Source organism: Lithobates pipiens, unplaced genomic scaffold, assembly GCF_037356315.1.
Source record: "Lithobates pipiens isolate NorthernLeopardFrog02 unplaced genomic scaffold, aLitPip1_a1.2 Scaffold_25, whole genome shotgun sequence".
In the NCBI taxonomy this organism is placed as follows: Eukaryota; Metazoa; Chordata; class Amphibia; order Anura; family Ranidae; genus Lithobates; species Lithobates pipiens.
Window position 1 is genome coordinate 60,893,295 of NW_027507787.1, and position 17,368 is coordinate 60,910,662.

General features: G+C 43.6%; 1 protein-coding gene across 2 annotated transcripts in view; it reads right to left on the reverse strand.

The window, feature by feature from the left end:
- Window positions 1–17,368, reverse strand: part of ZSWIM8 (zinc finger SWIM-type containing 8) — a gene marked incomplete in the record, with an annotated part of 160,939 nt that overhangs the window by 59,156 nt on the left and 84,415 nt on the right. For both annotated transcript variants that reach the window (XM_077454531.1, XM_077454532.1), the window contains 3 exon segments: window positions 2,805–2,984; window positions 5,230–5,361; window positions 12,268–13,315. In XM_077454531.1, the coding sequence (XP_077310657.1) occupies window positions 2,805–2,984; window positions 5,230–5,361; window positions 12,268–13,315 (1,360 nt within the window).

A 17,368-nucleotide genomic window follows, 5' to 3' on the forward strand; every position in this document is an offset into this window, starting at 1 on the left:
TTCCAATCAATGATGACTCTGTTTAGATCAGATTTAATCAATCTGCTTACTCAATGTACATTTTTACTTGAGATTGTGGATTGAAAACATGTACATATTAGTGAGATGCCTCATTTAATATAGATGCAGAGTTCTTTTTTTAAATACATCTGTAGGCAGGAATCTAAATTGGTTAAACTGTTGAGGATCCTAAAATGGCACTCGGAAATAGCTGAAATCAGGGGAAAAAATAATTAATGCAAACTTGCTAAGAGCTGCCAGCTGTACAAGATGAATGCTGGGATAAAATGAGAGTCACTCATTAGTTTGTGTTCTCCGAGTCAGTCTAAATGTAGTATTGATGTGTGGCCGTATGGGATCTCAAAATATCATAAGAGAATATGCAAGAACACAGACTAACCAATCGAATGAAGCTAACCATCTCTAGTTGCACTATATTTTACACTGGTTTTGTTTAAATCCAAAATCCACTCAAGACATGTTGCTTTACTCATCTTTTAGATGAGATACATCATGGAGTTAAACTGCTAACCTGTAACAAGATGAAGTCACCAGAAACTATTTCTTGTTGTGTTTGGAGTTCTTTCACCTACATTTTGCCTTGTCTAGACAATGTAGGAATGAGAGGATGTCTGTAAGACTAGACCCGGGGTGGTGGCCATTGTTACTGATGTGTGGGATGATGGTTAGAGGCAGGAGGATAGGAAAAGACATAAGGCCTTGTGCCTTTGGTTAGGATTTTTCCTATTTTATGGGTTTTGTTTATGTTATTTACAGACACTTTACACACAGAAATTTCACACTAAAAGCCATGAATACAGCTGGAAGGATTAAGATATTAAAGCTGATTATTTTTTTTATTATTAAAATAAAAAGAGATACTACTTACCTGCTTTGTGCAATAGCATTGCACAAAGCAGTCCCTTACCTCCGCTTCTGGAATCCTCTGCTGGCGCTCTCCGCCAATTCTTTCTGCGGGTGCCCCCATAGCAAGCCATTAGCTACAAGGGCACCAGTATTAGCGTGCTCCAGAATAGGGCTGTGTATGTCCATAGACACACACAGCATGGCTGAGCCAAGCCTTCCACTCTATCCTCACAGGATTTGACTGACAGCAACAGGAGCCTATGGCTCTCACTACTGCCGGAGTCTCCTGTGAGACCAGGAAATTAAGAGAGAAGACCTGCAGCTGGCACAGTGCTGGATCACTGTTGGGATAGTTAGCGGCGAGTTTTTGACCGTAAAGTGATACTTTAGGCTAGGAATGAAAATTGGCAGACAGGCAGGATTTTTAATGCAGAAAAAACAATAAAGCGATTGTAAAAGGATCGTTTTTTTATTTTGTTAAAATAACAACTGTCTTCCTTACCTCCACTGTGTAGCTCGTTTTGCATAGAGTGGCCCCGAACATCCTCTTCTGGAGTCCCCTGGCAGCTCTCGCGGCTCCTCCCTGCATCAGATAATCCACTAGGAAAAGCGCTCTGAGGGGGTTACCTTGTACCTGTGGGTGCACTCCCGAGTCCAGCATTTGCGTCCACAGACATGAATGCTGGACTCGGCCCTGCCCCCCGGCGCACACGCGTCATTTGATTCGATTGACAGCAGCAGGAGCCAATGGCTGCACTGCTATCAATCTATCCAATCAAGAGCCGGAACCCCGCGGAGAGAGAGGGAAGAAGGGGCAGCGTTGACTGCCAGGAATTTTTTCACCTTAATGGATTAAGGTGAAGAAACACAAGGGTTTACAACCCCTTTAAAGCTACTAACCTGCTTGTCTGCTCATGTACAGAAAGCAGCGCAAGAGCAGCTCACTGCTCAAATTTGACAATGTTTTATCTGACAGAACTACCACACATGCGCAGGAGTGACATCAACATAGCCTGTACAATGACGGCGGCTGGCTATTGAGACCCAGAAAAGGCTGAGCTGGGTGCCGGACCAGGCATGTGAGTGGATCCCGATTTCATTGACGCGATCTTGCCCAAGCCTGAACCGACTCTGTGGCTTCAGCCAGCTGTCTGCTGAAATTGTTCACGCGAGTGCAGAACGAACAAAGGAGCTTTGGCTATACTTCTCCTTTAAAGCCTGTGTCAGCTTTGTATTGCAATCTGTCTCTGTTGGAGAGATAACTTCTTTGTTTCTGCCCTTGTGTCAGGACAGGAAGTGATGATTCATATTTCCATAGGGGACACAGACAAAACATGACAAAAGGAATGTGACGTTTTGGGGCAGACTTTTCCCTTCCTCAGGCAAAAAGAGACCTTTATCTATCTTGAAATTGTTGTCTTGTTTTTCCTGTGATTAAAAGATTTTCATGCAGAGGTTCATGATGCACACTTGATTTCACTTGATTTCCAACAGCATCTCCATTTGCTGCCAATTACTACAGCAATTGTCATTTCAATGCTTTTTGAAGTGCGCCGGAATTTCTACTACAGATAAAATCAAAAAGGCATTTTAGTTCAGCAAAGAAGGGATAGAACTTTTTGACAATGTTTTTATTAATGTATGCGCCTTCCCATCCCAGTGACAACCACTACCCCCATTCCATGTACAGGTATACCAGGCACAGGAGTTATGGAAAAATCTCCCCAACGGGGGTCAGAGATAAAAATACTGTAAAAATTTACAGGAATGTCGCCTCTTCCTAACTGTGTCAATAATTCAATTTACATTTCAACTGGATGTAGGCTTTAATCCATAGCTGCAGATGTAACGTATATGATGCCAATTATAACAACAAAAGACAGAAATGAAGAGCTACACATTGGTCCTAAAGATTTAGATTTATGAAGAAGACAAACCTCCAGTGCCTTGGTGGATGCAGGGGGTCTCTGAAGTTCCAGAGCAAACATACCAATACAGAAAGCCAGGTTGTGGTACTCCTGACGCTCACTTAGCACAGTCAGAAGAAAAGCAGCTTTGGATAGGGTGTTTGTAGCAATCCAAGTCTGCTTGGTTGTGGAAACTTTGTTCTTTTTACCCTGCCAAGAAAAATACAATGCATTGCAAGATCAAAGATATTTAGGAAATGATAGTTTTACATAAAAAAATAAAAATAATAATCATAAAAAAACATAAGCACACATTTTACAAATTTGAGAATAAAAAAGCAAGTTTGGGACTTTTATGAAAGCCTTCATAAAATCTTAACAAGTATGTATTTGTGTGCTACAAACTGCACTTTGGAAAAATGCACACATATCTGAAAATGTCCTGTTTTCAACCTGCCCTAGTTTTAGAAATGTCCCCCTATCGTATTCTGCAGCTCACAAAGACGACCGGCAGTGTTATCAAAGCGAAATAAATCATGGGTATGGAGTCCAACATTCCCTGCATGATAATATGAGCCAGATTTACTCCTGACGGATTGTTTACAAAGCAGTACGTTCATCTATGGCTTACAAAAAATTGGCACAGTTATTTTGGCTGGGAAAGATCTGGAACCATCATTTCTAAAAAATAAATTTCCTGCCTAAACAACTTTAACTACACACACAACTCACACCCTAAAAATGTATTTAAAGAAGATAAGTTATTTACTGATCCCTAACCTCAAACTAATCTTAGGCTGCATTCACACCTGAGCGTAGCTTTTTCAAGCGTTTTTTGCGGCGTTTTTTTACCGCGTTTTGCAGCGTTTTTTACCGCGATTCGCGGCGTTTTTTGCCGCGTTTTGTCGCAAATTTGTGCAGGGCAAAAGGTCACCAATGTTAAGCATTGAGCAGATACAGCGTCAAAACGCCCATAGAAACGCTCGTTGTCGCGCTAAACGCTCGAATCGAGCGTTTCCATTAGTTTCTATGGGAATGAAAACGCCCAAATCAGCCAGATTCGCGCGACAAAAAAGGGTCCGGAACTTGTTTGAGCTTCAGGCGTAGGGCTTCAGGCGACTTGGAGTGGAGATGTGAACCATCTCCACTGAGAATAATGTATTTTTTCCCCTCCAGCGTTTTGTAGCTTCAGGCGTAGGGCTACAAAACGCTCAGGTGTGAATAAAAAACACCATGTAAATATGTGTTAAAAAACAAAAACAAACAAAAACAAACAAAAACAAACTACTGTAAAGCTCTTCATTGCTCAACACTGTTTGCAATTCGGTCGGTTCAGCAAGGACCAGTCACGTTTCAATCTGTGTGTGGCCATCCTGCTCATTTGATAAACTTCTGTCAAAGGAACATGATGGAAATTATTTCTGAATCCGCAACTGCAGCCAATCAGCAGCAGCCACTGATCAATGTATTCTGACAGCTGCAGGTGCAGGTTAGATCTACCAAAACCATGCAGTGCAAGGGCCTGCCTGATTGCATAAAAATTTAAACTGTTAAAGCGGAGGTCCACCCTTCCGCTCATTGGAACCCTCCCCCCCTCCGGCACCACAATTGGCACCTTTCAGAGGGGAGGGGGGTTCAGGTACCTGTACAGTACAGGTATCTGCATCCACTTCCGGCGAAGATTCTGCAGAAAGTACGCCCCTTTCCGCAGAATCTATGCCCCTTTCCGAAGGTCCCCCGCTGCCTGCTGGGAAACACATGGATCCCAGAGACAGCGGGGACCATCCTTATTGCGCAGAGCGACTCGCGCATGCGCAGTAGGGTACCGGGAAATGAAGCCGAAAGGCTCCACTTCCTGATTCCCATACCCAAGATGGTGGCGGCAGCACCCGAGAGATGATCGAGAGATCGGCTTCGGGTGCCGACATCGTGGGCGCGCTGGGCGGGTTAAGTTTTATTATTTTAAAAGTCAGCAGCTGCAGTATTTGTAGCTGCTGGCTTTTAAAAAAAAAAAAAAAACGGCGGACTCCCGCTTTAAGGTTTGACCTCATATTATATGATTTTGGTAAATCTAAGACAAAGCCGACACCATTGTTTAGAGCCTCTCTTGTTATTGTATAACATAAGAAGATAATAGAATGTGCGTAATTGCAGTAAACAAGACTGTCAAAGCCCTTGCAAATTTAAAACAATTTGCCAGCATATATTCTCAACAAGTGTTACCTTTTCACAGCAGTAACCTGGGCAAAGCTGATAACATTATTTGTGATTACACTGCAGAATGCAAAAGGCAGCACTGGATTTTTTCACTTCTCAACCAGATATAACAAAATACTTGTAATGATATATTTAAAAGACTGAACAGAAGCAAACACGAGACATTTGCGGTTCCAAATTACATATGCTTTAAGTCTATTTTTTTGTTATTATCGGAGACATTTGTGGAGTTCTTTACCTTTGTTGGAGGCTGCTCCACCTTCAGGTCAGGTGGGTTAAGCAGTAGATCCTGAGCTAGCTCCACTGTAAGACGACAAGCTTCATTACTATATCCATGAGCATACAGAGCCTCAGCACAAGCAAAAAGCACCTGAAAATGATAAACAATCAGGTAATATGAATGCAATTACAAATCATACAATAAAGTACTATAATGAGCTGACAAGTCATTATCATGATATTCTAGGGAAAGCAGCTGCTTATGCGAATGCCTCGTTCCATGCCATGGAATAAAGCCAAATTACAAAATTGCCTAATAAGGCTTCATTCACACAGGCGTACTGATCTGTACACCCATTCAAAGGGCCATTTTCTCCCATGTAGAATGCACAAGTGTACCATGCAGTAGCATACAGGCAGCCTGATCTAAGCAATGACATGAGGGTGGCTGCATAGATCTCCAAAGCTCATTCCTGGCTGTACATCAGTGTGGGAACATTCCACAAATCAAAACAGAATGCATTCTGATTCCTGCATCAGTCCCTCAAGGATGAACAGTCAGGAGTGCGATTAAGATCTGTGCACCACTCCCCTATCATTGATTTGTACAGGCTACCTGCACGGAACAGATATGCATCCGATGTGGGTGAAGATAGCCTTTCACATTGGTGTATTGATAGGTCTGAAAGGAATTGCTGATCCATGGAAATAAATCTGAATTCACAATTCCTAGGGTCACCATACATGTTACAACCTGACAGTACAATTAACTTTAGATTTACGGAAACTATTTAATATGAGGACCTACCTACTCCATCCAATCAATTTGTATGCAGTCAGGCAGGCCCTTGCACTACATTTTTGGTGGATTTAAATGAGATTGTGTGGTCTTCAATTGAAGAAAAGGCTTACTGGATTCCCATTGGAAACGCTGGTTAAAGACTTCCTTTCTCGAAAGGAAGTGAGGGGAATGCTCCACAAAAGGTCACAGATGGCAATAAAAACCAGAATGTGAATGTGGATTTTCCCATAACTTTCTGTCCTGATGAAAACCGTAACCAGGACAGAGTGTGAACCTCCTTAGCAAGTCATAGACAATATAAACCTGACAGGAGGTCATACTATAAAAAGAAACAGTATTTTTGTACTCACCATAAAATACTTCTCTTGGGGTGCATTGAGAGACACAGCTCCATGGTAATAAGCAACCAAGGGTTATACTGCCAGCCCCCAAAATACTGTAACCCCTGCCACCTTGCCAGTTGTAGCAGGCAGTCTAGGAAGGAAAAAATAGCATATGGGGTGCACCATGTCCCTCAAGACTAATTCTGGATGGACCCTCTGCACACTGCTACACTCTTTCCAACAAACTATACAATGAAAAACAAGGATATTTAGTTCATATATATGGCAATACATGTTTAAGCTGACCAACCGCGTCAAAGTAATCCCTCTTCCGTCCAGTTCTACACTGCAAATGCTACAGTGGACACCATACCAACAAGAGACACAGCTTCATAGTTATAAACGAAGACGACCAAAAGTAGTCCAAAGCAAGGGATAGGCCAGCCGAACAAGAATCAGGGGATCAATTTCAGTTTTTGCCGATAATACCAAATTGTATCAGGAAATAACTTCAGTACGGGATATAGCATCATTACAGGAAGACCTTGACAAAATAGGGGATTGGGCAACAACATGGCAGCTGAGGTTCTATATTAATAAATGTAAAGTTACTTGTGTTCCAAAAATGCACAGGCAAAAACATTAAGGGCTCCCCTGGGGGGAAAAAACAGTGCTAGAAAAGGGATCTGGTGGTGCTTGTAGATCACAGAGTATAAAGAGAAAAGAAAAGCAAAAGGGCAGCAAAATTACTAAGAGGGATGGAGGACCTCAACTATTGAGGTCTATTACATAGATTACAGTTATTCACTCTGTAGAAGAAGCGCTTAAGAGGGAAAATGATTACAATGTACAAATATATCAAAGTGTGACTTCAGTAACTAAAAAATAAAAACTGTTTATTCTAAGGTCCCTGATGAGGACAAGTGGCCACAATTTGATTTTAGAAGAAAACCGGTTTAACTTTAGAATGGCAGTAAGGGAGTTAGGGCAGTAAAAAGTGGAACTCCCTTCCCCAGTAAGTAGTACAAGCTGGAAGTATTGACAATAAAAAAAAAAACTTGTCTTCCTCTGAAAGCAGAGCATACAGGTCTAACAAAATCAAACACACATAGGTTGAACTGGATAGACCTGTGTCTTTTTTTATAAACTATTAAATTAACATCCGCAGGGGCAGATATACATAGCTTGTTGAACTTAGAGAATGTGTAAACAGCAGAACAGGTAGTAACCTTATGGAATTGAGACACAAAAGCTTGATGACGAAAAAAAAAAAAAAACCTGCCTTACTATAAAGGGTATTAACGGGAAAAAGAGGCACTTTATCTTGCAACCCAGAGGCCTGCTAAACAACCTGTCTACTCCACTAGAAATAAATATCCTAGAAAACCTGTTTTAGGACCTTCTGGAGTAACAAATAAGGAATCGGTCGATCTAAAAGTCGTAGTGGCTGAGAAGTAAACAAACAGCCTTCACCATAACCAGACACTAGAAAGACAGCTCCTTGGGGTGAACTGGAGCTGGACGCTGGAAAAGTTACACAATATATTTTAAAAGGTTCAAGGTAGAGACCACCCTGGGCAAAAAAGCACTAAATAGTAGACATGTGCAGAGTAAAATATTTTGTTCCAGAATTTCGTTTTCATCCGAAAAATACATTTATTTAGTTACTCCCGAAATTCGTTTTTATTTAGTTTTTCGTTCAAAAATTGCATTTGTCTGAAAATCCACATGAATTACGGTCGAATCTGTCTTTGAAGGCTTATGGTGCATGTCGAATGTATAAAGAAGATTCAACGGAGCTAGTATATAGTAGGGTTGCAACGGATCGGCACCGATCCGCGATCCGAACGGGTCATCCCGCTCGGATCGGCACACGGCACGCTCCGCGGTCTCGGCCTTAGGAAAGGCCGCGGCTTCAGCCTAGTTCCGGAGCGGCGGCCATCTTAGTACACCCGTCGGCTTTAACAATGTGATCACTCCATCAAATGATGGAGCAATCACCTGTAAACAAACCGGCGTCATGATGACGCCGGTTCCTCTCTCCCCTCTCTGTACTGATCTGTACAGTGGAGGGGAGAAATCGGATGGCAGCCACAGCCATCCCTGCAATACTTACCCTGCCAATACCCAGCCATACCCATTCATGCTCAGCCAATATTACATTGGGGGAGATAATGTGGATATTACAGTGGGGGAGATGTATATTGCAGTGGGGACTATATGGTGGTGGCATTTTCACAGGTTTTTGCAAATTCAATTATTATTTGCTGATCCGAAAAATGATCCGATCCGTGACTCTGATCCGAGAAATGATCCGTGAGTTTTTTGATCCGTTGCACCCCTAGTATATAGCATAAATTCGTGTGAACTTTAGAACCCTATTAAAGTCTATGGGACTCCAACGTTCAAAATCTAAAGTGCCAATTTTAAAGGCTAATATGCAAGTTACTGTCCTAAAAAGTGTTTGGGGACCTGGGTCCTGCCATGTATCAATGCAAAAAAAGAGTTTTAAAAACGGCCTTTTTTTGGGAGCAGTGATTTTAACCACTTCAATAATCGGGCACTTATACACCTTCCTGCCCAGACGAATTTTGAGCTTTCAGCTCTGTCGCACTTTGAATGACAATTGCGTGGTCATGCTACACCGTACCCAAGCTATATTTTTATAATTTTGTTCCCACAAATAGAGCTTTCTTTTGGAGGTATTTGATCACTTCTGGGATTTTTATTTTCTGCTAAATAAAAAAAGGCCGAAAATTTTGAAAAACATTTTTTTTGTTTCAGTTACAAAAAACTTTGTAAATAAGTAAGTTTTCTCCTTCACTGATGGGCACTGACGGGGCCGCAGTGACTGGCACTGATGTGGCATCAATGAAGTGGCACTGATATGCGACACAGATAGACACTGATGGTCAGCACTGATAGGCGGCACGGATGGGCACTGTAGTGTACAGTATTGTATAGAGATGGATGCCAATCAGTGCCAAACAATAATGCATGCCAGTGATGCCCATTGTGGGCACTGATTGGCATTCATTATGGGCATTGATTAGCATCCCTGGTGGTCTAGGGGGGCATACCTGTTGCTGGGCATCCCTGGTGGTCCAGTGAGGGCATTCTCGGGGGGCTGTGCTGATAATCGATCAGCACAGACCCCCTTTGTCAGAGGAGAAGCCGATCGGCTCTCCTCTACTCGTGTCTGACAGACGCGAGTGAGGAAAAGCCGATCACCGGCTCTTCCTATTTACACTGTGATCAGTCGTGATTGGACACGGCTGATCACATGGTAAAGAGTCTCCGTCAGAGACTCTTTACCGAGATCATAGTTGCGGGGTGTCAGTCTGATCGCCGCGATGCACGCCCCCGGGGGCGCACAGCGGCTTAATATCCTGATCACGTCATATGACGTCCGATCAGGATATTAAAACCACTTTGCCACCGTAATTTTGCTATATGGCGGGCGGCATGTTGTTAATAATGATTAAAGTGAAACAATAAAAAAGTGTAATATTCCTTTAAATTTCACACCTAGGGGGTGTCTATAGTATGCCTGTGAAGGGGCGCATGTTTCCCATGCTTAGAACTGTCCCTGCACAAAGTGTCATTTCTGCAGGAAAAAAAGTCCATTGGGAGAAACCGACAATTCATTATAGCCACGAGTGATTTTAAAGGATTTTTTTTCCTGCAGAAATTACACTTTGTGCAGGGACAGTTCTAAGCACCAGAAACATGCGCCCCTTCACAGGCATACTATAGACACCCCCCAGGTGCGAAATTTAAAGGAATATTACACTTTTATTGTTTCACTTTAATCATTATTAAAATCACTGCTCCCGAAAAAATGGCCATTTTTAAAACTTTTTTTGTATTGATACATATCCCCTGGGGCAGGACCCAGGTCCCTAGACACTTTTTAGGACAGTAACTTAGCCTTTAAAATTGTCACTTTAGAATCTTTTCTCTCTGTCAAATCTTTTCTCTCTGTCGAATATTTTCTCTATATAATCTTGGACTAATAGAGGTAAGGTTAGGCACATTCGACCACAGGTTCTATAGACACAGATTGTTATTGTCAGAGTCACGTCGAATCTCCTATTCTATATCGAACTGCTGTAACAACGAAAACGAAAATAAAGCATTTATTTATGTCGGATCTTTCGTTTTTCGGATTCTGCACTTTCGTTATCGTTTGTCAAAACGAAAAACGAATACACCTGAAATTCGGGCGAAAACGCATGCACATGTCTACTAAATGGTATCAAAACATCAAAATCAAATGGAGCTCCTTACAAGCCAATGCTGACAACTCCTACTGGACAGTGAAAGGCTACCTTACGGGTTATCATCTAGGAAATGTCCCAATTTGTTTTAAATGGGGGTTTTACAAAACTGACAATATAAAACTGAAAACCCATGGTTAAAGTGGGTACCAAACAGAGGAGTAAATAAACAATAAGAAATGTAAAATGAGTGCAACCCCTTGTAAAAATAAAAGGGGTGTCTCCTGGTAAAGCACTTTAAAGCAGTTTCACACTTATTAGAACTTACGCTTTAAGGGAAGGTGACCCCCGATATACCACATTTGGCATGTCATTTTTTTGGGGGGGGGGGGGGCAAAAACTCTTTTTAGAGGCTTCCAGCCCCCACTTCCTCCCGGGGCACCGTGACGCCAAAAGGGAAATCACCTGTCCCCCCTCCCTCTTGGCAATCTGGGCCACGTCAAAGGTCCCAGATGATTGCCCGGGCAGTCACAGCGTGGCTCGTGCATTCCCAGCTGTGAAGCCACAGCCTGGCACCCACAGAGGCAATTCCGGCGACGCAGAGAGGAGGGGGAGACAAGCGGGGCTTCAGTCCCCTGCATCGCTGGACCGTGGGACAGGTAAGTGTCCGATTAATAAAAGTCAGCAGCTGCAGTATTTGTAGCTGCTGACTTTTATTTATTTTTTTGAAAATTGGAACTCTGCTTTAACAGAGCTGTTAGATGTCTTAGATGTATTTTAGTCTTTTGACTAAAATGCTGTTTTAGTCGTATATTAGTCATCCCAATTGTCTCCTGGTAGTTACAGCAGCCTCTTAAGGAAAAACACACACACATGGGTTGATTTACTAAAGGCAACGCCACTTTGCACTACAAGTGCACTTGGAAGTGCAGTTGCTGTAGATCTGAGGGGAAGATCTGAAATGAGGGGAAGCTCTGCTGATTTTATCATCCAATCTCCAATCATGTGGACGCTAAAATGCTGTTTTTTTTTTTATTTTCCTTGCATTTTTTCCTTGCATGTCCCCCTAAGATCTGCAGCAACTGCACTTCCAAGTTCACTTGTAGTGCAAAGTGGATTTACCTTTAGTAAAAAACCCCCACAGTTTCACAAACTCCTAAGCGGAAAACAAAACTTGCACAGCTTTTAATTACTCACAACTGGAAGTTTTCAAAGATAGGGACAGAGAATTACATCAGACTGACTTTTTCAAGTGCATTAAAGATTTTCTAATAAGAACATGCCCCTTCTGCCTTCTCCTCATTGAGAAAAGTTTCCTCTCTGGATTTTGCTGCCTGGGACACTATCTCTGCATGAGGGAGAGTTTGACCAGTCACAGGATTCTCTCCGTTCACAAATGTCACAGATAGTGTAATCAGTGAAAGAACTTTTGTCAATGGAGAAGAGGTTGTGTCCCTGTCTGATCTGTTTTAGTGCAGCTTAGCCTGGAGACCTTAAGGTCTTAACCCCCACAACACAGGAAGTTCAGCTGCAGGAAGAGGACAGGGAAGCTCAGCAGTGAAGATTTCTACCAAGTCCAGCAGCCTACCCTTTGTGAGACATTCTTCATTAGAGGGAAGTAATGTAAATAGAGCTGTAGAGGGGAAAACACCTTTTTTCTTAGCTAAACTTTAGCTTTAAATTAACAAATTAGTACTATATTAAATGATTACCTCCATTCTATTTTCCTGGTCAAGAGGCTTTATTCCTGCAAATATATCTTGCTCTTCTGTCCCCTCATCTGCCTTCTCATCTTCATTTTTAGCTGCCTCTTGAGGGTTTAAGTAGTAAGCTTGATAGTCATCTTCCTCCTCACCCTTTTCATGGGTCTCACTTTCCTCTGTGCCTTTACTGTCCCCTTGACCACATCCAATTGCTCCATTTTTGGCTACTTCTTCTGGTTTGAGGCTTTTACCCTCCACATCATCTGCAACAATCGGGTCCTCCTCTCCACTGCCAGCAGCAGCTAAAACTTCCACCATCAGATCAGCATCAACCTTAGGCACCGATTGACTGACAACGGCTGAAGGTTCCAGGCTTTCTGAATAATACACACCTCCTTCATCCTCAAAGTTATCTCGATACCTTCTACTTAAAGGGGATTCTATGAAGCTAAAGGTATTGCTGGCTTCAGCTCCAAGTGCCAAGCTGCTATCATCAAGACTCATTTCAGCCATGTCTGGTTCCAGTGAACTGTCTTCACTGCTCATTCGACGCTTGCCACTGTGCTTACTGGCCATACACTTACTTGCTGGAATCTTTGTTTTGGTAACAGTGGTTTTATATATGCTTTTTTCTCCCCCTTCTGCAGAAAGCCGTCTTAAAACCCTTTGAGGTACTTCAGAAGCCACTTTCCTCTTTCCAACAAGCTCCTTTGGGCGTACAGACATTTCCTGAGAAGAGGGACGCGATCTGTCTCCAAAAAGAAGGCAGCTCTCATGCCCTTGTGCCCGACCACCTTCACACACAGCTTCTGTGCACTGTAGTCGACAACTTCTTTGTTGAAAGGCTTTAACCCAGGAGAAAGAGTTTTTTTTGTCAGTGCTGCAGTAGGTGATTCCAGGGATCGGGTATGCTTGTTCCCAATTGAAATAACATGCCTCCACTGCTGGTTTGAAGCCCTGGAAGAGTTTATCTAAAGACTTTTTGTGTTGACCCCTCTTAACGTTCTCAATCACTTTTAGTTGCCATTGACGTAGCTGGGAGCAAAGGTCCCTCCGTCTGTTAAAGACAGCAAGTGAACAACAAGGTATTAAATAAAACTCTGATAATGTAGAATACACAGAACATCACTATACAAGAAAAAAGGTGAAGTGATTTTAAAGGATAACATCACTATAAAAGTATAAAAGTAAAAAAGTGAAGTGATTTTAAAGTAGATCTACACCCAAGAATAAACATTTGATATACTGCATCTTACCAGTCCTTAGTTTCGGTGGTAGTATTCGTTTTCTCTGTAGCTACCTGGTGATTCTGCCAGTAACACTTTCTGTCCAAGGGTGACAACACTTACTTACTGTACTGTATCTGTGTACGAGTAGTGTTGTCCTAGGACAGGAAGTGCCTTCGGACTATAAAAGAACTCCCTGTCTTCTCATCTCCATTAAGTAGAGATGCTGTGTTCTATTGTCTACAGAGAGAATGTAGGCAAGGCTGATCATGTTCAGTGCAGCATTATTGGCTCACAACAGAATGTTGGAGACTTGCTGGATTTCTGACTGCATCAGCAGGTTATTTTGTTTTCAAAACAGATATATTAAATATACACATAAAACATTTTGTTATAACAAAAGGAGGCAAATATCCCTTTTTTACCTGCCCCTACTTATTACCCTCCACAAAATAATAGAAACATTATCTACCCCCAAGAGCACCATGGTTACACTAGTCAGATTCTGCAAATAGTACAGTGAAACACCATGGTCGGATTGACCATTTGGGCACTGACCGAGGGCCCCGTGCCATTAGGGGGCCCCATCAGGGTGGCCAGCCTCAATAAAACCAGGAACAGTATGTAAAAATCTGCATTTTTACATCTGTCCCTGAATTGTCCCTTGCCGACATCATTTTGATGTGAAAATCCCGAGATTCTATCTGCTCCGCCTCTGAACTGCCCCCTCAGCAAATAGGAACACGCTGTACACGCCCCTTCCACAGAGCAGCTTTTTTGACACAAGAGCAGGAGATGACAACTGCTGGAGGAGAGGAGAGGAGAGGGAGGCGGGGACACAGCTTGCAGTGTGGGACGGGATTGCTGGCTGAGCTTTACAAAATGGATTCTAGTCAGTGGATAACCCTGGTGAGCAGAGAGGGAGGATGTTTTACCTATAGCAGAGCTCCTCCTGTCTCTGAGGCTATTAGATCGATTTTGTGTGTGAGAAGTGCACTGCTCCTGGAGGAAGAACATGTCCTGAATGTCTCCCCCAATCTCTACTACACCTCCCTACTCATTAGCTGCCCACCACTACACAGGAACAGTCCCTTCCTCTCCTGTATTTCCAACTAATGTGTCTGTGAGCTGCTGGGGCACTACAAGTCCCAGCATGCCAGGAGATGGAGACAGCAGTGTGTTCAATCAGGCTGATTTTTGGGTGAAATGTGCTGGTGTGCGTGTGTGTGTGTGTGTGTGTGTGTGTGTGTGTGTGTGTGTGTGTGTGTGTGTGTGTGTGTGTGTGTGTATACTGTACAGTGGCGGCTGGTGCTCAAAAAAATTTGGGGGGGCTCAAACAAACTGAAAAAAAACCCCATCAACTGCAGCCACTGTGCCCATCAAACGCCGACACTGTGCCCATCAAACGCCGACACTGTGCCCATCAAACGCCGACACTGTGCCGCCCCTGTGCCCATCAATTGCTGCTACAGTGCCCATCAAATGCTGCCAGCGTGCATCCCCCGCTCGCCACTTATCTTGTCTTGGTGGGGCAGCGGGTCACGGCGGCAGGCTGTGAGCACTGTCCGGTGTCCTCCACGCTCCTCAATGTCTTCTCCCTTCCCGTCCACTGCAATAGGCGTCCAGTCACAGCGCCTGTCGTTTCAGCCAATCGGTTGACAGGTAACAGACCCGAGCACCTGATTGGCTGAGAGGCGGTTCAATGTTAGGAAAGCGAATATTCATTTGCTTCACCAACACAACGCTTAGTGAACAGCGAGCGCCCAGCATGACGCCCGCTGTTCACCTTTTTGGACACCTATTAGAGCCTATGACTCTAATCAGGTGCTTACAAATAATACCCCGCCGTTGTAATTCAGGTGCCCGGCACCCGAAAAAGGAGCTGGACATCTGAATAGAGGGTGGCAGCGGCGACCATAGATAGATTTATGCAATACATGAATCTATCTATGATGATAGAGAGGTGACAGGAGAGATGGGGGCCCGTGCGCCCTTTACGGACACACTGCCACCGATACTGTGTGTGTGTGCGTGTGTGAACTGTATGTATACTGCGTGCGTGCGTGTACTGTATGTATACTGCGTGTGTGTGTGTGTGTGTACTGTATGTATACTGCGTGCGTGTGCGTGTGTGTGTGTGTGTGTGTACTGTATGTATACTGCGTGCGTGTGTGTGTGCGTGCGTGCGTGCGTGTACTGTATGTATACTGCGTGCACTGTATGTATACTGTATGTATACTGTATGTGTGTGTGTGTGTGCGCGCGCGTGCGTGTACTGTATGTATACTGCGCGCGCACGTGTGTGTGTGTGTGTGTGTATATGTATACTGTGCATGTGTGTCTATATGTATGCATACTGTATGAACCAGGTGTGCCCACTGCTGCTCAACAGAAGTCTAACAATCCCATCCCCATGAAAATGCACTTGTAGCCATTTGGAGCCATCTGATTGCAGAGCTCGGCCTCGGATCAGGCAGCAGGCCTGGGTACACACCTGTGCAGTGATATCATGGCACACATCAAGTATGGCCTTTATTCACATGCCCCACTGCCCGAACTGAGGCCAGCCACAGCAGTACACTATTCAGCTGGCTCTACAACTCAATTGTGCAGTTCAGAGGCTGCAACAAGTGGATTTTTTTCTAATTAACTGGTTCCCGACCAGCGCACGCCGATGTACGTCGGCAGAATGGTACGGGCAGGCATATTGGCGTACAGGTACGTCCAACCTTCATTGCCGCCCTGCCATCGCGAGCGCGCCGCGGGCATACCCGCGATCGTCTCACGGGATGGGTGAATGGAGAAGTGCCGTTGTAAACAGCATTTCTCCATTCTGCCTAGCAACTAGTGACGCTGATCTCTGCTCCATGTGATTGGAGCAGAGATCAGTGTTCACTAAATGAAAGCCCAACCCCCCACAGTTAGTAACACATCCCTAGGAACACTTAACCCCTACACTGCCACCCACTGGTTAACCCCTTAACTGCCAGTGTCATTTACACAGGAATCACTGCATTTATATAGCAGTGATTGCTGTATAACTGACAATGGTCCCAAAAATGTGTCAAAAATGTCCGATGTGTCCACCATAATGTCACAGTCACAATAAAAATCGCTTATCGCCGCCATTACTAGTAAAAAAAAAAAAAAATATTAATAAAAATGCCATAAAACTATCCCTATTTTGTAAACGCTATAACTTTTGCGCAAACCAATCAATAATCGCTTATTGCGATTTTTTTTACCAAAAATTATGTAGAAGAATACGTATCAGCCTAAACGGAGGGGAAAAAATGTTTTTTTTATATATTTTTGGGGCATATTTATTATAACAAAAAGTAAAAAATAATGTGTTTTTTTCAAAATTGACGCTTTTTGTTTATAGCGCAAAAAATAAAAACCGCAGGGGTGATCAAAAGAAAGCTCTATTTGTGGGGAAAAAAAGGACGTCAATTTTGTTTGGGAGCCACGTCGCACGACCGCGCAATTGTCAGTTAAAGCGACGCAGTTCCGAATCGCAAAAAGTGGTCTGGTCTTTGACCAGCAAAATGGTCCGGTCTGCAAGTGGTTAAAAGCCTTTTCCCGACAGCTGCCTACCACACCAAACACTAAAGGTGCAAAGGTGAGTGTAAGGGGACACTGATGGAAGGTGACACTCTGGGGTCTCTGCCATAGGGCGGCACACTGTGGACTGTGATTTATAGGGAGGATGTTGGGACTCTGATGTAAGGGAAGACTCTGATGTGAGCTTGGTGCTCATCCTGACTGCTGTACTTGAAATGTTGTTTTGTTTGTTGCTTACTCCTGGCGTGACGGCCATCTGTAAGCCCAGGGGCACCATAATCTTCTATTGCCCAGGGGCCCCATGAGTTGTCAGTCCGCCC